The sequence below is a fragment of the Dromaius novaehollandiae genome, chromosome 18, assembly GCF_036370855.1.
Source record: "Dromaius novaehollandiae isolate bDroNov1 chromosome 18, bDroNov1.hap1, whole genome shotgun sequence".
In the NCBI taxonomy this organism is placed as follows: domain Eukaryota; kingdom Metazoa; phylum Chordata; class Aves; order Casuariiformes; family Dromaiidae; genus Dromaius; species Dromaius novaehollandiae.
Genome location: NC_088115.1, coordinates 7,980,478 through 8,003,703, shown reverse-complemented (window position 1 = coordinate 8,003,703; position 23,226 = coordinate 7,980,478). Strand labels below are relative to the sequence as shown.

The window sequence follows — 23,226 nt, the reverse complement described above, 5'->3', positions numbered from 1 at the left end:
GCGCGCGCCGCGGCCGTTAGGGTGTTTATTTTTATTATCGTTATTTTTTTAACTTGCCACCCGTGGTTCCTTAAGGAGATCTTGGAGGATGAATGGCAAATCGCCAAATTAATAACTCTTCTGTATTTAAAAGTGACCGTTAAGGCGGCTCCGCTGTAACCCGGAAGGAATCAGCGGAGGCGGGGAAATTTTAAACAGCGGGTGCTGAAAACGGCGAAAAAAAAAACGGAAATAAGCTAAGGCAGGTCTTTTCGGGGAGGTGGGGGGAGAGAACAGGCAGGAAAAGCTTTACGGTGTGAAAAAAAAAATGACGAGAAGCTCCTCTAGTGCTGGGGGCGGGGGGAAGGTGACGGTTTAAAATGGCGGACGCTGAGGAGCGGGGGTCGGTGGGTGAGGGGAGGCGCAGGCGGGGCCTGGAGGGAGCTGCGGGGTGCAGGGAAGGGATTTATGGCCCCCTCGGCTGGGGCTGTGTGGCAGCGGCTGTCCCGAGAAGCCGCGTAGAGCCGCTCCCGGGCTCCGCGGCTCTCAGCTGCTGCGGGAGGTGCCATTTTCGGCCCCCGGCGCGCCGCCATGTGGGCAGGCTGGCATGGGCGCCCCGCAGGCTCTTCTCGCCCCCTCGCAGCCTCGGTCCCCGCGGCTTCCGCGCTCTTTTGTCCCCGTTCGTGGGCGTGCTGCGAGAGAGCACGGTGCGCTGCGTCGGCCGCGGGGCGCCCGTGCTGCTCGGCGCCCGCCGCTCCACCTGTTGCTAACGAAGCAGTTTGCAGCGAGCATGGCAACGCTTGCGAGGCTGCTGTGGTAGGAGCGCAGAAATGTTAGACGTTGTCTCGGCCATCGTGCGTTCTTGGAAACTTCATCATTTGGCAGCACAGGTCTTAGCGTTATAGCGAGGGAGAAGACTAGCACGGCCCTTGTGCAAGGGTGACAGGCACATTCCCTGAGTTTTGCTAGGGAATTCAGCAAAAGCTACTCCCCCAGCCCCAAAACTGTTGCTGTGTCTTCAGGCACTGAATAAAACTGCCCAAACTCCAGCCATAAACTGTATGTTTCTCATCTTAAAACAAGGATCAATGTTTGTGTCTGTGTCTTTCAAAATACTACTTTATCTCCCCCCCCCCCCCAAAAAAAGAGATGATTCTCTGCTGATTTCTTTTTAATGCAATGACAGTATGAGGAAAAAAAAGAGAAAGCAAATTCAGTACTAGGGTTTAAATCCTTGTTCATATTGTAATTCTGTGTTTAATATTTTTTACTGTGAAGTATAAAAATAGGCAATGGCACTGATAAAACAAGAAGGAACACCAGCTACAAAAGAAATAAATTGCTATGTTAGGACTTGATTTTTTTTTTCATGCTATATTGTTCTTTTTTTCCCCAGAGTGGTTTGATTTAAAACTTTCTCATTCATCTGCTGAAATCCTTTCCCTAAGGAAAAATTAATTTTCTTTTCTTTAGATTGATTCCCATAAAATGACAGGGAGAGTTTCCCATGTCCCTTACTCTTTTCGCAATTACTTTAAATCATTATAAGCTGCTGCTGTTGCTGAAAGAGTTGCTCCAGCACTCATTTCCCTCCCTGTCAATTTTGCCCTCTGCCTTCTGTGAGTGAGCACAGGCATTTTTGGAGTTGTGCTGGGAGTTGGACTGGGGAACTCATCAATGTTAAAACTTTCAGATCTTCTGCTAGAATAGTTTTAATCTGTATCAGTTTCGCATGCAGGTGATGCTTGTGCCATGCGTGAATGCCTGTGCTAGCACAGGGGAGAAAGTAGATCTTAGTGGGGCATACTGGCTAGAGGCCGGGGGAATTTGCACTCTCTTTTTTTAATGGACATGCCAGTTTAAGGTAACTGTAAAAATAGGATCTTAAATATCTGCTACTGTAGATTCATAATATGGAAAGAGGAGAGCTTTGCTGGAATTAGAAAGTAAGGCTGTCATACTCCAATCGTTGTAAAGCAGCCTTTGAAGAATCATACTGACTTTCTTCTGCAAGTAAAAATCAACTGCTGTTTGAAAATCCATGACACTTTTAGAAAATACAGCTCAGGAATTAAAAAGGAATAATATATAATGACAGCTGGGATGCAGATTTTGGATAAGTCCTTCAAAGCAGATAATAAAATTTGCTGATTTGTCGTCATCCGCAATCAATTTTAGATTTCTTTCCCTATCTCTTTGTCCTGCAGTTAAGTGGAGCTGACTTCGCAAAATGCTCCAATCCTGACTTGGAGACCTGATAGGATATACCCTAGAAAATAACAGTAAGAAGCAAACATTCAGTCAGTACAAGGTGTGTGACCTGTTCTAATTTTGCTGTCATTTTAACAGAGTTTTTCTAGACTTCAAGCTTAATTGACCTTCATTATGTAAAATACAGTAAAGTAAAAATAGATATTAAAAACCTGTAGTTGCTAAACAGGGTTGCTGTTTCTGAGACGAAGCAGTGAAAGATTATAAAGACTCTGCTTCTGCTCCAGAGTCAATAAGATGATAAAAGGCAGAAGCAGTGAGAAGAGCATATATGTTAGTGACACTGGAGCAATTTCTCCTGGGTGGAATAATTTTCACTTTGGAATGACTTTTTGTATTTTTGAATTGAGCTAATTAGACAATTTTCTTAGAAGACTTCTAAGACATTTTTTACCTTGCCAAATATTATGTAGTGGATAGATAATATTATTCTACATAACTAGTACAAATCTTATTTTAAGGATTAGGAGACTGCTACCCTTTACAGTAGGAGTGTACTTTCATAAAACTGCATTTCCCATAGTGCACAAGGGCTTGTTCATCTGTGTCAGCTGATCTATATTGTGAAATTTTCCTTATTTCCTGTCGAACATGAATGGAATGACTTGTGTGTATGAGTGTCTTTCCTTTGTCAGGTGATTTAATGGCTTTTGACCAGGATCCTGGTTCAGAACAATGGCAAAAAACTGTGCTGATTAACTAGTTAAATATTTGGAAGACTGCTTCTTTTGGTGGGAGGAGATGACATGAAGAAGTAATACCCTGCAGTCTGCTCTCCTAACTTCATGCGAAAAGGTAGAGAGTATCTTTATCCTTACCTTTTGTGCCAGACCTTTATCTTTGTTTTTTGCACTTACAGATTGTGCTGTACATTATTTAAGGTAGTCCTAAGATTTTTTTGATTTGTTGGTGATTACATCCTAACAATTAACAAGTAGATCCAAGTAATTGTGATTTTTGAAGCTTTATTTTTTGTTTTATTCTTTTTGTTTGTTTTTTACCAGAGCTGAAGAGGAAACTTTTAAAGAGAAATAGTGTTTTTTCCAGACTGAGGCTGACAGCTTCCCAAGAAAACACAAAATGTCTCCTGAATCAAAACAACTTTTCAACATACTTATGTTGGGAGTCTCATTTATGTTTATATTTACTGCTTTCCAAACGTGTGGAAATATTGCGGTAGGTGTGAATATCAAAACGTGTCACATTTGTATCACAGTTACTCTTCTTTTCTTGTCTTCTGTGTACTCTAATCTTAATATATGTTTGTAGTTTAAAATAATATCTGCATTGATACTTGCAATATTTAACAATTGAATTAAATTAGACCTTTCATATTTCTGATTTTTTTCTATATAGCTATATATATATTTGACTAAAATGTAGTAATTAACCATGCCTCTTAGTTTCTCCTAGAGTCTTTCCTAATCTGCCATATTTTCTGTTTTGGCAAACTAAACATTGAGGGTGTATAAGAATAATATCTGACAAGTAGTCAGACTTTCACGATTGCTAGAACTGCCAAGTCACCTTCCGTCAAAATAAATAATTTACTACTTATGTATCTTCTATTTCTTGGCATGCTGAAGCAAAGTTGGGAATAAAATACATCTACTATTAATGCAGATTGCATTCTTACTAATTAAATTGTTACAATCCTGCTACTAACATACTTAGCCCAGATCCTCCAAATTAGATGTTGACATTACTTTGAATATTAGTTATATGCCTGAAGGAGAGTTATATGTCTAAATACTTTTTGAACATACAGGCCTTACGGCTTCCCTTTTCCTGCATGCAGGAAGAATCATTTCTGAGGTCAGATGTATAAATGACCTTCACAGCATTATAGAAATAATTACTTAAAGCAGTTTTTGTAAAAATCATAGTACAGCATGATCAGTGATCTTAGATGTTCTGTTCCTAATTCTACAAACTTTGCAGATGTTGCTCAGTTTCTGTATTTTAGGGTGCAATTTCATATTACTTAGTCCCATTTAATTTCAGATTCTGGCCAGAAGAGGCGGTCCTGTTTTGCCGTCCCCCCTCCCTTTAAGCAGTGAATTCTCAGCACCTCACTGAATTTGACCTAGTGATCATGCAGTCATGCTAAGTATTGTATCAGCTAATTATTAAAATGACTTTCAATCAGATCTGCCAGCCTATCCAACTAACTGCATGGTCTCATGATCACTAAAGCTGAGTCAAGGAAAAAAAAAAGAAAGAACAGGGAACTAATGGGAAGAGGAAGAGAATGGAAACTCTTAGCAGAAGCTGACAGATCATGTTAAGAGTACTGTGAAACTTCAGCCTTTGTTTCCACTTTTTTAGATGAGGAAAGTCGTGCATACCTACCTAAGAGAGGTGATTTGTGAAACGAGTTTTTTGAAGTACCTTAACATCTCTGATGAAATCACGATAAAGTGATAAAATACTAATTACTGCTTCAAACATATGTGTTTCCCTGTCAAATATCTCATTAGGTCATGCTTTCATAAATAAGCCTTTAGTATCTATTCTTCACCTGAAGTGAAGGAATCAGATCTTAGTTCCATGGCTTAATCTGGGGTTGTTCCAAGCATAAACAAGGTACAGTGAAACAAAGGGAAAACGCAAGGTGATAAACCACCAGTCCTTTTTATTCCATCTGTATACAGAGGAAAGAGATAGGAATCTCCCTAGGATGATTTAGCTTGCATTTAGGAGTCCGAATTTCCTGTCTAGGGGTACCTCTTTCTTAATTGAGTAGAGAGGGAACGTTGGGTGACACTGCCCCAAAATTAGGTATCTAAGTTAGATGTTCAACAGAGGCAAGGTCAGTCTAGAGCAAAGTGTTCTTTTTTCCGTTGCACACGAGAGAGAAGCAATAACTATGTTTTTATGAGGATGGTCTGTCTTCACTGTTATGGCCGGAGTATAGTACTGGAGTCTGTCTCCTGGAAAATTTCTCATACTAGTAAACAGATAGCCCAGTAACACTTACCTTCATAGCAGAGGTGTTGTGAGTTGTAATTAATATTTTAATTACTTTGACTACTTTTTAGAATCTACTAATGACCAATTCTAACTTTTAATTTTGACTTTATCTAATGCAAATGTTTTAAAACTAGAAGATAGTTTCTAACATGTTAATACATGTGTTTTTTTCTCCTCACAGCAAACGGTTATCACAAATTTAAACAACACAGATTTTCATGGCAGTGGCTATACAAGGTAATTTACAGAGATCTCATTGCTTTGCTTCTTGCAGGGTGAAGCCAGTTATAATTACATCTGGTAGAGTTATACTCTCAAGAGATTGTAATGTTCTGCTGGCTTCATGATTTAATAACATTTTAAACAGTTTTAAACATGTTCTTTTCATATTTAAACAGTCTAGTTTTATGCTGAATTATTAGTTTCTAATTGAACTGCATACCTGTTTTGCATATTTTCCTTGTAGGCAGAAAAAACACTAACTATATAGTCATCACATTCTCAGCTTTTTATCTTAGGAGATGAAGAATGTGGATTTTTTTTTTTTAATAAAACTACTAACTAAGGCTTGATTATTTGCCTTTGTGCCCTTCTGTGCTCTTGCGTATGATAGGTTGTGCGGATCAACTTGCAGGAAAGATTGCAATACAAAGGTGAAAGCAGCAGTCAGAAAAACAAGAAGAGAAGCAAGGTTCAAAGCTGTGAAAAAACATAGCCAGACTCGCTTCTGGAATACTCACTTTCTGCTTCAAGCATGATCAGGGACTTTTTGTATACCAAACTGATCTGTCATGTAGGAAACTTGGTTGCTGCTTTGAAGAGTTTACAGTCTTAATTTAAGCTGAAAATACAGCTGGTGCAAGACTATGTCTATAAAATCTCTGTGGCATGTTTGTCAGGAAATTAAAACCTCACTAATAGATGAATGAGGGTCTGGGATATTCTCCCTTAGAAATACTGGGCACAGAATACAATACATATTGTTAAGTCACGGCTTGACAAATTCCTGTCATAAATTACAAGATGTGGTTGCCTGCAGTAGTTTGGGACTGGCTTCAGTGATCCAAGAGATACTGTACACTCCTGTATTCCTATATCAAGATGAAGTGCAATAGATGATGGTAATTAACAGAAAGGAAGGAAACATTTGAATATGGAAGTTATGCAGTTACTTAAGCTATGCATACATTTAATTTGATACTTTGGAATCGTTTGAACAGTCTTCTTAAATCAGCTGCACTTGAACTCTACATTTTATTTTAAGTACTTAATCATCTTTGTTGTTTATTTATGTAGCATGTCCATTATTTATGGAGTTTTCTCTGCATCAAATCTTATTTCACCTTCAGTAGTCGCGGTAGCAGGACCTCAACTCTCCATGGTTATTAGTGGTGTATTTTATAGGTAAGTACTACTTTTGAATTTTTGTCTGCCTCCTTTGAAGTCTCCTTTACTTTTTCATGTTTAAGGCTACCATGCTCCACATGAAATTGTACGGGGCTAAGGCATCTTCTTACACAAATAATCAGATATGTGTATCACTAGATACAACTGTAACTTCAGGATACTCCAGCCTACAGGAAACAGAGCATATTTTTTGCTACAGCATTTCCAGGCTTGGTTGACTGGAGTTCAGGTTGTGGTCTGTGGTTAATGCCTACATTAAAAAAAAATATTATGTATTTGCTGGAGTAGAAAGATTACCTTTTTTGACATATGACTTGAACTATTTTTAAAGGTCACTTAGGAGAGAGTAGTTGATTTACAGGAAGCTAAGATACCTAATTGTTAAAGAACATTGTCTATTTTAAATCTATGTTCAATAAACTGTGCTGTTCTATTCTAGCCTATACATTGCAGTTTTTATCCAGCCTTCTACATGGGCTTTCTACACTGCTTCGGTTTTTATTGGCATTGCAGCTGCTGGTAAGCGTTGTTCTTACGCTGCTTACTGTTCTTCACTGCATGCGTATATACTTCTAAAATATTTTTCGTGCTTGACCAATATATTTTGTCTGTTTCAGTACTATGGACGGCACAGGGAAATTGTTTGACTGTAAATTCTGATGAAAACACCATTGGAAGGAATAGTGGAATATTTTGGGCACTCTTACAGTCTAGGTAAGCTTTATTTGTTAAATCTCTTTCTTTGGTCACATGCATCTTTTACTTTTTACACTTTTTGATAAATGGGAGAGTTTAAAAAAATACTGGAACTGCAGTCAATGAAGTGGAAAGGAGAGCTGGAAGCCACATTTCTATTGTGCAATATAGAACAATGAATAAAAAATTGCAGGCTTGTGCTCTTGATATGCTAAAAAGATACATCTCTCTTAGGGGAGCATGTGACATCACTCATATCTGACAGAAATCTTGTTGATTGTGGAGGGCTGTGTTAATATGTGTCAGGGCCCTGAGTGCACTAATAAGCCTTAATGGCCCTGACCAGCCTCACCTAGGGCCTCAACCACACCCTCTGGGGCCCAGGAGCTCCATTTAAGCTCAGCCCTGGGCCTTCAGTTCTTCTAAAGCTATGCTGGAGGAGTACTGGTCTGTAGCCAAGCTTCAGCCATGCCTGTGCTTGGCTGTTGGCCCTGTAGATCCACAACAGTGAACAGTTCTGACTCGTGAAGTGACTTCCTGGCTTGACCTTGGCTCTGCTTCACTGCCACAACCTTGCCTGATGATCTGGACTCTCAGTTGAACCTGGCTGTGATCTCTGGGTCTGCCCTATGTGCCCATGCTCAGCTCCCCATCCCTTAGGGAGTGACCGGCCCTTGCTGTTGTCTGATAATTTGAACTGAAGTTGCTGAACTTGGAGCAGTCAGTCAACACTCAGGAAAGAGATCTTGGAGTTCTTGTTGACAGTTCTCTGGAATCATTTGCTTAATGTGCTAATAACCAGAAAAGCCAACAAAATGTTTGGCAAGAAGAAGGGCACTGAGAATAACACAGAGGATGCTATGTTGTATATGAAACCTTAGTGTGCTCTTGAGTATTGTGTGCAGATAAGGTTTCTGCATCTCAAGAAGAACATAATGGAATTAGGGAAAAGTGACTAAAATGCACAAGAAGATGGAGCTGCTGCCTTGAGCAGAGGCTAAAAAGGCTGGGACTCTTCAGTCTGAAGAAAAGAAGCTTGAGGATTATGCTCATGGATTACCAAATCTTGAAGGCAGCAGATGGGCTGAATGTAGAGCTGTTGCTCACCAAATGTTGCCATACCAAAACTTGGGGCACTTGGTGAAGCCAGTAAAAGATTGGTTTGCAATAGATAAAGTATATCTTTACACAGTGGGTAGTCAGCTTCTGGAAACTACTGTCACAGGAGGTTGTGGAGTTGGAAGGTGTCAGCATGTTCGAAAAGGGATTAAACAAATTAAATTGACAACAGGTCCTTAAATAGTTCCTAAAAGGATTAGGCAGGCCTATATCTTTTCCAACCCCTAATAGAGAAATTCTGGATATTGGGAGATAAGGAGAGGAATGAATGGCAGAAAGTGGCTATGCTCATGAGCTTGCCCTAAATGATATGCCTTAATGCTGTTGTTGGAGACAGAATACTGAGTTGATGAACTGTTGATCTGAACCAGTGGGACAATTCTCCTTTTCCCTAGGTTTCAGGTTCAAGAATTAGCATTTCAGTACATTATCAGAGTAGCAATTTTCACTGACTCAACTAATCACGTATTTTAGAATGAGTAAAATGTGTTGTTTTACTATAGGTAACAATTCTAAGACTGTTCTGAATCACTGCTAATTCACAACTATCATATTTTAGGGAACTATAGATAGATATACAGAATTTCCCTTAAGCCATTAACAAACAACTTAGTATTGCTGGGGCAATACTTCAGGCAAGACGCAAGACTCTCATAGGAATCATTACAAAATGATCTCTGTAGATATAAGTCAACTTTCTGACCTATTCAGTTCCACAATTAGTAACAGAGGCAACTTAGAAGCTGATTTCCCTATTTTTGCCACCTTCTAGTGTCTTGATTCCCAAAAAATGGGTAGCCAGCATTATGTGGAAGAATCCTCTACTGTATTTTAAATAAGTGTAGAGTAAGCAGTTTGCATGGAGAGTGTGACTAATTTTTGTATTTCTTTCAAAGTTGCACAATACTATTTTTGTATAGAGTAGTATGAGCATGATACTGCAACTTTAATCTCACCATAAAAAGTGCTGTTCACCTGGGTTGTCCTTTCTTTTTGTTTTCAGCCTGTTTTTTGGAAACCTCTATATATACTTTGCTTGGCAAGGAAAAACTCACATATCAGGTAAGTGTTACTTGTTTGTGTAAGGTTATCCTTTGAAGTTAACAGGAACAAATAGATGAAATAATAAGTAGAAAATGGCAAGAAACTTACACAATAGCAGATGATTTTTTTTTCCAGCTCATTGTTAGATAGTCCCTGTTTTTGGGGTATGCTTTTGAGTCAGTGTTCTGACATACGTAATACAAGGGCTGTGGGGTATCTTTGCATCCATCTTCCTGGATGCAATGCACTCTGAGTGCCTTCTATTAAGATACTGTCTATATGGGAAATTGTTCAGAATGCTAGTTTAGAATAAAGTGTTCCACGATAGCTACTCTGGAGTTCTCCCTGTGTAGACGCACTTACTCCAAAATAAATATATTCATGGGGGGAGGTATTCTGGAGTAGGTGTATGTTTTAATATCCACAAAGGGGATACGCGCTGTATCCCCCTTCCAGAGTAAGATCTTTGTGTAGACCAGTGCTCTAAATCAGATTGGGGATTGATTAATCTATGAATAAAGGAAAAGAAAGGAAAACCATCCCAGTTCATTTCAAGGTTGCACCAATTATTTTCCTGTCACAGAGCAGTAGCAGGACAGAGGTTGAGATGCCCAGCTGAACTAAGGATGAGCTGCTTTAAACTGGTAGAATTGCTGGAAAAGTGTGTAAGGAACTGTAGTTTCCAGTCTTCCTTTCTTGGCATAGTTTAACAAGACTAGCTTCCTGTTGGGATTATAATACTGTAATTTTCTATGTTTGACACTGCATTAGACTGCTAAAGAGCAGGAATTAAAGCGGCATGTGCATATTCATATTCTTAAGAAGCTGGTTAGTGGTTGAAACTCAGGTCTTAACAAAGAGATTGCTGGCAACTGTTATGGTAAGCAAGGCAAGGTGAGTGGGGGGTATCAGCTAAGAAAATGACTAGCAATGGTGAAACTAGAGCAAAAATTAACAGTTTAATTACACACAATGAATACTGCAGGAAAAACAACATTTTGTGAGTAAATAAAGTTGATTGTCCTCTTTTATAATGGTTGTGAGGGTTTCTTTTTTTGTAGTCTAAAAATACAGTATTTACTAAATTGGTCAGTTCTTCTAACATTCAAAAGATGAAGATACTTCTATAGTCAGTAAGGAATAACATGTTGACTTTTAAAAGATAATTATCCGGCAGCAGAAATACTGCCCTGTTGAGATAAATAGTCCACTTCATAGCTCTGTTAGAGCCAGTGTTTCAGGTTCTCCACAGACACGGGCTTGGTAGCACATCACAGGTTAATTTTTAAAGGTTAACTCCCACATTCCCCCTTCCTTAACACAAAGGCTTAAACACTGTTGAAAATACTGGAGGTGCTTTGAATCTGGTGGGCCTGAAATTCTTTGCATTCTGGATAACATTGCTCTTGCTAATGTCAGAATACAGCACTTAAATGTGAGGGAGTTCCACTGTTGCCTTTTTGTTGTCTTTAAATGGAAAACACCTGAAATATCTTGAGCATCCCCTTAAGTAAAAGGTAGATGTTGGTATCACAAGATTTAACAGGATTTAAAAATCAATTCCTTCTTCCTTTTGCTACGTATATGAAAACATAACAGGCATCTCAAGAAGCAGCGCATGCTCTCTTTCTGGTGTGTAACCATACGCAGATTATTTTTAGTTGACTCAGAACTATTTTCTGTTTGCTTTTAAGCTAGAAGGGAAATAAATGCAAGTGCATAGGCAGTATCTTTAGGCTTGAACACTGGTCCAAATGTTATTCTGTTTCTCAATCACAGCTATTAGGTGCTTCAGAGCAATTTTTTCTGCCTAGTATCTGTAAATTAGAATGACTGCTGTATTGCAGACTTTCTACACTGAACAGGTTGGTTAGTGCAGCAGAGCTGGTGGCTAGGGCAGCAATTAGTGTCCTTCCGATACTCATTATATGCTGTGTCAGTTACGGAGAGTTCAGTGGTTTTAAGGCCTTAGTAGCTTACAAGTCTTACAGTTTATGGTGTTATATACTGCTAATATTTGTGGTGTTGGTAAAGAAGAGCTTTTTTAGAAGTCTAAAGGGTTTTTGGATAGTTTATGTAATTAAAAGTGGACGTAGCAAGTCTTGAAAGCTGTGCTTTCTGCTAATAAATATTTTCTGTGTTAATTGGCACCTTATTAGTCATAGCCTTTGCAAGACAAAAAATGTGAATGACACTTCTTAACATTTAATATGCCAGTATTTTATTGGCATCATGAAGCAGAGACAAGAATTTGCCAGCTACTGAGTACCTTTTCCTCCATATATGAGGCAAGATGGAAAATAAAACAGCTTTTAGTATGTATTTTAAACACTATTACAAAGTATACCTGTATTAGTTCTTTGGAGGTGGTTGACTTGACTTGAATTGTTTTTGCACATCTAGTTATGACTCTTCTTTGTTTTTCCACAGAGAGCGATCGTAGAACTGTTTTCATTGCTCTGACTGTTATCAGTCTTGTGGGCACAGTTCTGTTCTTTCTGATTAGAAAACAAGAGGACACAAAAGCTCCAGGGGAAGAAGATTCTACTAATGAAATCCAGGGGGACAGCTCGTAAGTGCTCATAGTAATAGTGTGTTGCCACATATACAGGTTTATGTGCTCCTACTCTGTGGAAAATCACATGGACTTTCCCCTCTGAACTGAAAACATGGACATTATCAGCAACCTGTAGAATTACAGATTTAATAGAAGTGTCTGTATCTTGACAAGTGAGAATTAATCAGTTAGTGTTCTTCACATAACATTCCCAAGGATGGAGTGTAGTACAGCACCTTAAGTTTTTCCATTAATAAATGTCTTTGGAAAGATCATTTGCCTCTCTTCTTCACCGATTATTAAACATGTATCTGCCTTTCCTAGTCTTTCTTGCCCTCACTAGTCCAGTTCAAGGGTTGGAATGAGTAGAGATTATTCCCTTCTTTTGTATAGCTTATCTTTTACATACTGAAGCATGTTTGTCACATCTTATCTCAGTCTTTTTACAGATACGTGGCTGCCACCATGGTAAATAAATTAGAAATGCATAGGTGGACAGATTTGGTACAGTCTTGCCCGAGGCATCATTTGAGATGCGTTTGTTTTATTAATAGAACAATGAAAATATTAGAGAAACCTGAGCAAGTACAATAGTGAAAAACAATGTTCAATGTTACTTAAAGGAAAGGCTCTGTTAAGGTTAACTTTTGAATAGCATACACTTGCCCAGAAAGCAAATAAATTTTGTGGTTAGTAGTTTAGATTCTCAGAAACTTTTAATAATATATTAGCGTTTTCCGGTATGTAATGCTGGGCTAGGAATTGTATAGAAAATTTGAAAAATGAATGAATCTACTTTCTGCCATAGTGATTATAGTGTGGTTATTTGTCTTTTTCCATTTTGACTGAAGTCATTTATTTACCCAGGTCTTCCCAAAGTAAAATGACGAGAGCAGTGGCTGCCTTTAGTAAGTACTGTTTCACATAAGAATCGCTTCCCAAACAGTTGAAGTATCCTTTCCAGTTCTCCATGATTCTGCTGATATGCAATCATGTAAAAAGCACTTAGAACAAAATTTTTCAGAGAGTCGTAGTTTTAAGAATGCATTTCAGTTATTCTACTTCAAATGTAGACCTTCGGGGCTGGCGTGTTTGGGGAAATGACTGCTGAATGGCAATGGTTTTCAGGCCAGAGTTTACAGTTTGTGTAGGGACATGGGGCCAATGAGTTGTGAGCCTGATAAAAATTCAGATATCTGTATGAGTATTTGTGATTTTGAGCCTAGCAGAAATGGAGCTTGCAACTAGAAAAGCTTGGGAACCACTGAACTAATGTGTGGGCAAATTCCTGTTGCTATGCAGTTGGTGTGAGGTGGCTGGCTATGCTTCAGAAGAGCTCCTTTCAGATGACCGTATCATACAAACAAAGCTGGATTGCAAGCCAAGAAAGTGAAGTAAACTTTACATCTATTACATGGTAGTATTGTCGAGAGGGAGTTTGAGAGGGGTGCTGCCTTGATGTAATTTCAGATCCCAACTACATTACAATAGCTTGTTTATATAGATAACCTCAAGGAGAACAGTCATCACTTGGGAAAGCAAGAAAGTGTTTTTCACTTAAAGGAGAAGTTGCACATTGTTTTATTTTGTCACCAAATGATGTCACTTCAGAGCAACAGTTTTGAGACGTAAGTGTCCACCGCTTCCACTGAAGTTTGATATGATCTTGCTGCGACTCTTGGCTTGTTTTGAGAACATGAAGGGGTTTTTTGACAGTTTATTTGTTCTTTAAAGATACGGTCACCATGAACTAAGAGAGTACAAAAATGCAATGAGTAAAGAATTGCCCAATTGAAAACCATTTAACTGTTGGCCTCCTTCCATTCCTTCCAAAAAAGGATTTCAGCTCACCTCATCTCTTTTAAACTGCAAGTCAGGCCTTGTTTGTTTAGCACCATATTTTTGCCGTAATAAAGAAAAGAATAATTTGCCTATTTTTAACCTATTTTTATTTTAAGCAAAGATCAAAAGAAAGTGTAGATTCTCTTAAAAATGTTAGTGGAAGATATACTAATTTCCCTTATTATTTTTTTACAGAAAGATCTATTAAGCTGAGCTTTACCAAAGAGATTCTGCTTCTCAGTGTTACAACAGCATATACAGGTATAAACCAAGCAAAATGTATGATCCTGTAGCAGCATGAGGGCATTGTTTGGGATTTTAACCAAGAGTACCAGACCAGGAATGTTTTTCCGTATCTCTGTAAATATTACTTGCATTTGAATGAAATCCACTTTTGTAAATGAGGCTTTCAGTGTCACCTCCATTAGGCTTGTAATGAGGTGTGGGAGATTACCAAAAGGGTCCTCATTTTAGTGTTGCTTCTACTGGAAAAAGGTTTAGACATTTTTCTACCTTTTTAGTCCTGAGTATTTGCAGTGGCAGGAGCTCTCTTTTTAGCAGTTTTAGTTAAAGCTGCTCTGGAATGTTAGACCAAGGTATGAGTTGTAGAACAAAAATAAATGTATTTTTCCATAAACTGAAGCTGTTTCTCCCATAAAAAGACTGTCAGACACCAAAATATGTTGCTGGGATTCTTTAATGGGTTTTTCTGGTGTCTGTGTCTTTATGTGGCTTCAGATGTAGCTCAGTTTATGATCAAATTAAGCTTTAGGGAGAATAGATAGATCTTCAGGACCCCAGCTTTGATTTACTGTTACTTTAAAAAAAAGCTCTTGTATCTGAAAAGAAAAACTTGAAAATGTGAATAAAAAGCTATTAATGGTGCTGTAATATCTGCCAAAGCTTGCAGCCAGTGTCTTGTAGAGCGGCTGCAGCAGTAGCAGCTATGAAGTCAGCACCAGGAACTAATCTGAATCTCAGATTACTTAACAGTATCTCCAGTGTTGCTTTAACCCCAATTTACTAGTTTGAATTAGTCTTAGACATCTAGCGCAATGGGAGTGTGAAGCAAGACAGCAAGTTAAGGAAGTATGTCAAGTTTTGCTTGATTAATCCAAAATTTGGACTCCAGGTAGCTGGAAAAAAATCATCCAGTTTAGCAAAATTAGATGTTGCCATCTGGTGGCTAACGGTCATGATTGCCACTTTATATTGGAAAATGCAGATTTCCATAAGGTCGGCAAAAGCTTTTGCTTCCAAACGTTATTCTGATTATTAAGACTGTTCACAATTCATCCTTTCTGGAAGCTCTGCAGTTCACATACCACATTAGATAGCCTGCTACTGCTGGATGGTTATGTGGTGCCCCATATTGTTTGCAGTGGCAAAGAACAGAGGAGGTGAAATAGAAACAGTTTAATTTCTAAACTGTTTTTTATTTAGTTAAGCATAACGCTTTGTATTGTTTTAGAATATGCTTTCTGTTAAGAAAGTGATATTTATACACTGAAAATCATTATAGTCATACTAGCTAGACTCAGCTGTGTTCCCTTTCCTCACAGTAATGGCAGTCGAAAGAAAGAAGAGTTTTAAAAAAGTTGTTGTTCTTACATACATAATGAGCTAAAACTTAAGGTATACTGCTACGTTTCTATATTAGGAATCTTGCTACTTGTGATTTGGGGATGCAGGAGGTCTTCCTCAGAAATGCTGTAATTTGGAAAATATTTTCTTATCCTGGATTTGGTTTTATTTCCCTTCCTCAATTATTGTGCAGTGTCATTTCGCGTGGCACTCTTTATGAATTTTAGGAAAGCACCCAAATGCGATTGCATCAATAGAGCCAGTAGTGAACTTAAGTTCATATGTGACACTAATAAGTGTGGCACATAGTGTTTTTCTAATATTGTTTTCATAAACTGGCCTAGGAGTATTTCATAATTAGCTAGCTTAAAATCATCCCCTGTTTGCTTCTATTACATATATCTCAGTTAAGTATGTATTTTCAAGATACTGTAGGGATAAACAACATTTAGACATTTTTTTTCCATAACTGTTTCTTGGGTAATATATAATAGTTCATCTGTCAATTTTTTTGGCTTCCTTCAAAGGTTTGGAATTAACTTTCTTTTCTGGAGTGTATGGAACGTGCATTGGTGCTGTGAATAGGTTTGGTAATGAAGAGAAGAGCCTTATTGGTCTGTCTGGGATTTTTACTGGTGTTGGAGAAATTTTAGGTGAGTTTAAATTTACTAACTTTTTCGAGGGGGGGAAAAAAAAGATTAAGATGTTGCAGTTATTCAAAATGTTGTTTGTGTGTAACTGAGTAGTGTCTTTCAAGCTTCCAGTAATGAATATGAAGTCAAATATAAAACAAAAAATTATTGACATTGTTAGTTATTGCACTGCGAATTGTGCATTACGCCTTGTTCGTACTGAAACAGAGTGTATGCAGACCAGGATGTGAAATACCATTGACTGTGAATCTTAAGATTCTGTGTTCTTTTTGGCTTAATGCAAAGCACTGTGTAAGATTTAGAAGCTCGAGGCCACAAGGTTATTAGGAAGTTTTCAGCATTTCAGTATTTTGTTTTTAAATAGTACTCTGTTTACATTTGTAGTTTTTCTTAGGTGGATGCTTCTTAATTCTTTTTTTTTTAGAGGAAAGAACAATAGCAATTACACTGCTAAATTTCTTCAGAGGGGAAAAAAGGGTAAGATTATGTTAAATGGGAGTTCGCTATTTAAATAAAATTGAATATCAATAAGATTCATTAAGCAAATGCACTTTTTTTTTGCTAAAACAAAAGTACTGCAGCGTTAAGCACTGATGTTAGCAGTCCGTAGAGATCCATGCGTTTGCATAGATAAAGCTAAGCCTGAGTTCATCCCCTGTCACTTGGTACTATTGTGATACTGGAGGAAACGGTGGCTGTGGGCACGTACAACCCAGGGGTTTTGTCATCTGGCAAATAGGGCTGACAGATGGGGCAAACTGCTTGGGGCTGGTTTCAGCTCTGTCGCTCTCTCTCTCAGTGTCTAATATGGAGAAGTTCATAGTCTGTTTTCAGCATTTGTTGCAATACTTTGTTTCATTTCTTTATATCTTCCAGTTCTGGTTTAAAGGGAAGCAACTAAACTCTCAGGTTTCTGTTTTCTTAGGTCACAATGATTATCCACTCTTTTCCACTCCTGCAGGTGGAGGAATCTTTGGTTTAGTGAGCAAGAAGAATCGCTTTGGCAGGACCCCTGTTGTGATGCTAGGCATCATTGTACATTTTGTAGCCTTTTATTTAATTTTTTTCAACATGCCAAATAATGCTCCTATTGCTCCTATGGAAGGAACAGATGATATTGCTTATATGATTCCAAGGTATGTAAACTTTTTTCCTTTGACTGTTGTAATTGAAGGTATATAAACAGCTTGTTGTTCTAACAGAAAAGCAGTTTCCAAGATTTTTCTGTAAAGACTAACCCCATGGAAAAGGCTATCAGGATTTCTCGGTTTTTATTACCTGTAGATAGTCTACCATTTTACACCCAGTTTAGGAATTTAAATGGCACGGGAATAGAAAGCATGATGATATTTGGTAGCAGTTCTGTTGCTTGACAACAGAACTGTAACAGGCATGAGAAACAACTATTGTACTAGATGTCAGGAATTGAATTTCTTCTAAAACAGCATTGGGCTCAGTCAATTTTACTACAGGTTCCCAAAGCATTTGAATGCTTATTGTCAAAGTCCGCTTGATCTACCTGGAGTCAGATTCCCTCTCTCTCTTGCACAGCTCACTGTTAGGGAAGAAATTTAGGGAGCTTTCTTATCTCCTCCTTGCAACCTTCTGTTGGGGATATTTTTTGCCAGTTTGTGTGTAAACATAGTCTTGTCACTTTGTTCAGACGCAACTGCTAATTTGCAGTTTTAAGTGTGTGTGACTGTGCAGATGACTATTTTTCAAACTGTAGTATTTGCAGCAGGTACAGTTTTCTGCAGTATGAATGGGTCTGCCTTTCAGTTTTTATGAGCTCTCTGTGCATGCCTGTCGGCTTTGGATCACTGCCTGGTGGGCTTCACGGCTCCAGGCACCATGGGTTCTTTTAGCAGCTCTGATTCAGTGTAGAGTTGACTGCAGGTACCAGTAGCAGAAGTCAACCTTCCAGGATTGAAAATCCAATGAAAGTGTTCTTCCTGCCAGCCAGATGTTCACAGTTCTTTTCCATTGAAATTTAAAGTTTGATAACTTTCTTCTGTTCTCTGTTTCCAAATAAGTCTGACAACAATAGTTTATGGAGGTAGAGCGTTACTTTAATCAATAGCTGTGTAGGCTGTTTGAGCAAATGGCTTTTAGATTTGATTGCTCTTTCTCCTTCAGCAAGGAGGTGGCCATTTTCTGCAGCTTTCTGTTGGGCCTGGGAGACAGCTGCTTTAACACGCAACTCCTCAGTATTTTGGGATTCCTTTATTCAGAAGACAGCGCTCCTGCCTTTGCCATCTTTAAGTTTGTTCAGGTATTGTATCACACAGCCTTTTGAATGTATATTTATTGGTATATTATTAAAATACTGTTCTTTTACTGAGCTCAGGAAAATTAATTCTGCTGTTTCTGCAAAGGATAGGAACCTGTTTTTTAATTATTATTGTTCACAGGAGGAAAAGAAGTTTTCAGGGAGCATTAGCTAAATTCTACAGCTTGCTGTAAGTGATTCATGAGTGGCAGTTCAATAATGTATTTTGAGGGAGGTTAAAGATGGTGGTGGTTCTGGCTTAAAGTCAAAAGGCAAGTACAGGAGAGCAGAATATTTTTTCCTTTAGTAATATTTATTTACCAAGTTTATTTCCTGAAGGAGGTCTTTGGTGATAGAGAAGTAAGTTAAAAGGAAAAGAGTTGTTTAAATAGTGGTTGAAGAGTTTGCAGATGTTGTGCCATGTCTACATCCTGGCAACTCCCAGTGACATAAGAATTAAATTGCTACTTATCTTTTTTTAAGTCGTCATAGTCCCCAAATAAATGTGGTTTTACTAGTTGGAGACTGGATGAGAAGCCCTTCGTATTATATGAATGCAACTGCTGTGTTCTGGATAGATCGTTTCAGACATTAGCCTTGTTTGGTACTGAACTTTTCAGGTCAAGACCTGTGTTGGTGGAAGGTATCAGTAGAAAAATTGTGTACAAAGTGTTAAAATTGTTTGTGCATGGTCACATCATAGTAAGCTACTGCTGGGAGCAGAGTTTAGGGCTCGTCTGGTTTAATAGATCACAGCTGCTTCCTTCAAAATGTTTTTATTTTCAGCGGTTTTCATGCAGTGCTCCATTTTGTATCTTTCTGGATCATGTGTAATAACTTACAAGATAGGTGTTGAATATAAAGATTCTTTATGCTATGTGAGGTCTAATGAATATTTTATCCTTAAAAAGGATGGATTGCAAGTAAGCAGTGATGCTTGTCAGAATTTCTATTTTGATATTGAGCTGTTTGTGATGTTATAAAACTGAAAAAAAGGCTATCTGGATTTTGTCTTAAATTCCACTCATGCTTTGGCTGTGTTGCTTCCACACTAACTGTTTTTAAATACCAGGGAATTCTCACATTTGTGATGGGACAAACGCTTCTGAGTGTGGGCGTTCATTTTCTACAGTCAACATTATTTAAATAACAAGTAAAAACTAAATCTGTTGTGTGTGATGTCAAGACACATGTTGGAATGCAATGAAGTTTTCAAACAGTACATCTACTGAAGAAACATACTATCAAGACATCTCTAAGTTACATGCTAAGCTGTGTGTCAGTTTGATAATCCTTGTATAGTAATGCTAGACTGTATATTTCCACTGCTAATCTTTTGCTTTGCCTTTTTTTTCCCCCTTTCAGTCCATCTGTGCTGCCGTTGCATATTTCTACAGCAACTACTTCCTCCTGCAGTGGCAACTCCTGATCATGGTGGTTGTGGGGTTCTTTGGAACAATCACCTTCTTTACGGTGGAGTGGGAAGCAGCAGCCTTTGTTGCCCGTGGCTCTGACTACAGCAGCATTTGATCTAGGGGCCATGCCCAGCCCAATGTAAGGAGAAGCGCAGGCACATTTACTGTGAAGCAATGTGAGAAGGTGAAAAGATCAAGTTGCAGAGGCTAAGATGAAGGAAGTCACTGCTAAATCACTGTCAGTCTGACTGATGGGAACTGTGATAATGAAACTGTGATAATGAAACATGGGGAAAAATGCCAAGATTGGAAGTTTTTTTTTTCTTGCTTTAATCAACTGAGCATGAGATGCAGGTTCTCAAGCATCAGATATTAGAAATGGGAGGAAGTAGAGATCTGTGCATTGAACAGCTTTGTTCTGAGGCATCCCTTTCTGAATGCGTAATTGCCTAATTTCACTCTATCATGCACTACAGAAATTACAGTTTTCTTCCTCTCACCTAAATTATTTTATCTGGGTTCTAGTTCTGCAGGCATAAAAATACCACTCATTCAATAGAAGAATTTATATCAGGTACGTTATGTTTCTGTGTGTCTGCGTGACTGACAAATCAGTTCATGCCATTGACTTTTTCAACAATTAGATATACAGAAGTATTTCTGTGGAAGATGATGTCGTCTTATTCAGTATTATTACCCAGTTTCTTGATTTCCAAGCATTTGTTGTTAATCTATTTCTTGTTTTTAAATTTAACCAGATGCATTTTTTAAGAGAAAGTGAATCTTCTGGAGTGTGATGTAATAGCTTTTTGCAAGACTTTGAGCAAAGACCCTTTTGCTTGTCCTTTTTAAGGACATGATCCTGAGATGTGTGGAGCACTGACAGTTGACAATGGGGTATCTGTTGGAGTGGAGTGTTCACCACTTCTCAGAATCCAACTGCTTTGGGATGGGTGCTGTAACTTTCTTCAGGTGATGCTATATGAAGGACCGTAAGACATGGTTTCCCTCCCGCAATCATTTATGCTCCCAGGTAATTCTGTTGAGTTCACTGAAATTCTCATCTGCTATTACAGTTTAATTGCAGAGTGATGACAGCTGTTGTGAAAGGTGTTCTGTGATGGGAGTGTTTTCTGAGACCTTCTTAAAGTATGAATAGACTCAGAATATGAACTGGAAAAATAATCTTGCCGTATTTATCCTACTGCATAGTCTGAAAATATCTGAAAAGGTTGACATAGGTTGTTTTATTCAGTATATTTTGGGAAGACATGCTGTGATCTTACTCTGCCAAATGCAAAAACAAGGCTAATACCATAGCAACTAAGTTTTTAATTCAAAACTGCTACAGATGGTCCTATAAAATAGGCAGCAGATGCAACCCGCCTTGATGTTTTTGTTTATCTGCTTGACTTTGTAGTACTTGCAGTTACCTTTCTGTCTTGTCGACAGACAAGATGCAGCTGAGAGCAGATACGGAACACTGAGAGAGATTTTTATTTATTTGTTATTAAGACACTCCACGTGGCTATTTTTAGAAGAGTACTGTCTGTCGACCTTTTTGTGCACACTCAGAATGTTCATGTCTTATTTTTAAAGACAAGTTGGAAAGTGACTCAGAGTATGTGTCGGTAGCTCCTGCATGTCACAACTACATAGACGTAGCAGGGGTTAAACTTGAAGAGGGAGTATGGTATCTCCTGTGACTTTTGCTGTCAGTTTTGCTCTCACAGGGCAAGTAACACAACTCTCTCGAGGCAAATCCCTGTTCCTGCATGGTAAAACAGTGGAGAAGCATTCTTTTTGAGGCAGATAGGAATTCTGAATTCATTCCAGATTTTTGCTGTGAGGCCAGTGAGGGGCTAACTGGAAAATTAGTGGGCACCTGAGCGGTTGGCAAGCAAAGAAATTAGTGAGCAGAGTCAGGAAAGCCTTTCTGTATTCCAGGAGATTGAGTAAGTGATATAAAAGAATGAGAGGAAGGAGAACACACACCAAGAGAAGGGTTGCTGTAGCTGTTCTAATTTGCCAGGCACACTGAAAAAACAGTGTTTATGGTATTTGGTCAATATATATGGTTAATGCGACTGGCTGCACTTTAATGTGTCTTAAACAGTCTCTATCCTGTAATTTGAAATGTACTATTTTTATATATTATACATTGTAAAAGGTATAGGTGACAGGATGCTTTCAATGGTTAGATTTCTCTTGTTGGATACTTGCTAGTACTTTCTCTAAATTACCAAAAGGGATAAAGAGCTTTTCTTAAGATATGGAATTATTGGCTTAAGTCCTCAAACTGTTCTTGGGACCTGTTCTCCCCTACGTATTGGTGAGAGAAGACAGACTGAAAGTCCACAAGGAACAATTTTGTCTTAGAGTACATAGAAGACAAAATGATTCTCAGGTCTTGTGGCGATGAGCAACTTATAGATGCATTTAATATAATGCAATTTAATTTTAGCTAGGCAATGGTTCTCATGAGGTTGCTTTTAAAACTGATCCCTTTTAATGAACTTCTGTGTTGTTCATCTGGGATATGAGAATTATATAGACTATTTTAATAAAAATTAAAAAAAATCTTCTCTAAATGTGCCTGTTTTCAGCAAGAATTTTGAACTGACTCTCAGGGATAGCGAAATTGGTCTTGTGCATGTTCAGCACCTCGGAGTCATGTTTTGCCCTTTTTTTCCCCCCTTCTCTCCTCTCTGTTCTGCTTGGTCTGACTCAACATCAGGTAATGTAAAAAGGCTGTTCATAACTATTTATTGGGTCATTAAAGTGAACTGTTATTGCTCTGTGGCAAGTTTTACAAGAAACCCACACGTTTTTCAAACCTGCGTCATGGATAGCCAGTGTTTTTTTTTTTTTTTTTTTTTTTTTTTTTTTTTTTTTTACTATGAACTATGAGTATCATTTCTAACACTTGATCTTTAGAAACATAGAAAATGTCGATTATTCAAGCAGGCCGTGACACATGATTACTTTTAACTTAGTCATATTTCTTTGGTATGTCAGGAGATTAAAAAATGCATGCAGCTACAGACAGCAGTCAGATCCGTCAGTTTTGGTGTAGCAGTATAAGGAGTGATAAAGTTGACATCCATTCATGATTCTGTCTCTTCATTTTCTATCAGCATATCCAGGCCCCGTGACTGCGCTCCATTCATCTCGCCTCCCTTGGCATTTGACCCATTTCACATTAATCTGAGTTAGGAGCTTTCTGTTTTTTCCAGTGGGATTTGGAAAAGGGCTTTTGCAGTATTTGTTGTATTGTGGCTTTGGTTTCTATTGGAAATTTAACCTAATGAGCAGAATTGCACATTATGTTGCTTGGGTTAATCCAAAAAAAAAAAAAAATCTTTCCTTTGTTTTTCACTCCTCTTATCCTTTAATGTTGTTAGTAAGGTTTAATAT

General features: G+C 38.2%; 1 protein-coding gene across 3 annotated transcripts; it reads left to right on the top strand.

Annotated features, from left to right (window-relative positions):
• Nucleotides 1-71: 71 nt before the first annotated feature.
• MFSD11 (major facilitator superfamily domain containing 11) lies at nucleotides 72-22,368 on the top strand. 3 transcript variants are annotated; one of them, XM_064522536.1, is made up of 16 exons: nucleotides 72-241; nucleotides 2,187-2,290; nucleotides 2,886-3,045; nucleotides 3,255-3,426; nucleotides 5,405-5,460; nucleotides 6,520-6,627; nucleotides 7,070-7,149; nucleotides 7,248-7,344; nucleotides 9,449-9,507; nucleotides 11,920-12,061; nucleotides 12,914-12,954; nucleotides 14,084-14,149; nucleotides 16,000-16,125; nucleotides 17,087-17,261; nucleotides 18,262-18,397; nucleotides 19,760-22,368. In XM_064522536.1, the coding sequence occupies exons 4-16, from the start codon at nucleotides 3,331-3,333 to the stop codon at nucleotides 19,922-19,924; spliced, it is 1,347 nt and encodes a 448-aa protein (XP_064378606.1). In that variant the 5' UTR covers nucleotides 72-241; nucleotides 2,187-2,290; nucleotides 2,886-3,045; nucleotides 3,255-3,330; the 3' UTR covers nucleotides 19,925-22,368. The 3 variants fall into 3 exon arrangements, with proteins under 3 accessions (XP_064378606.1, XP_064378607.1, XP_025959691.1); XM_064522537.1 differs by lacking the exon at nucleotides 2,187-2,290; XM_026103906.2 differs by lacking the exon at nucleotides 72-241 and having other exon boundaries at nucleotides 488-2,290.
• The last annotated feature ends 858 nt before the right edge of the window (nucleotides 22,369-23,226 follow it).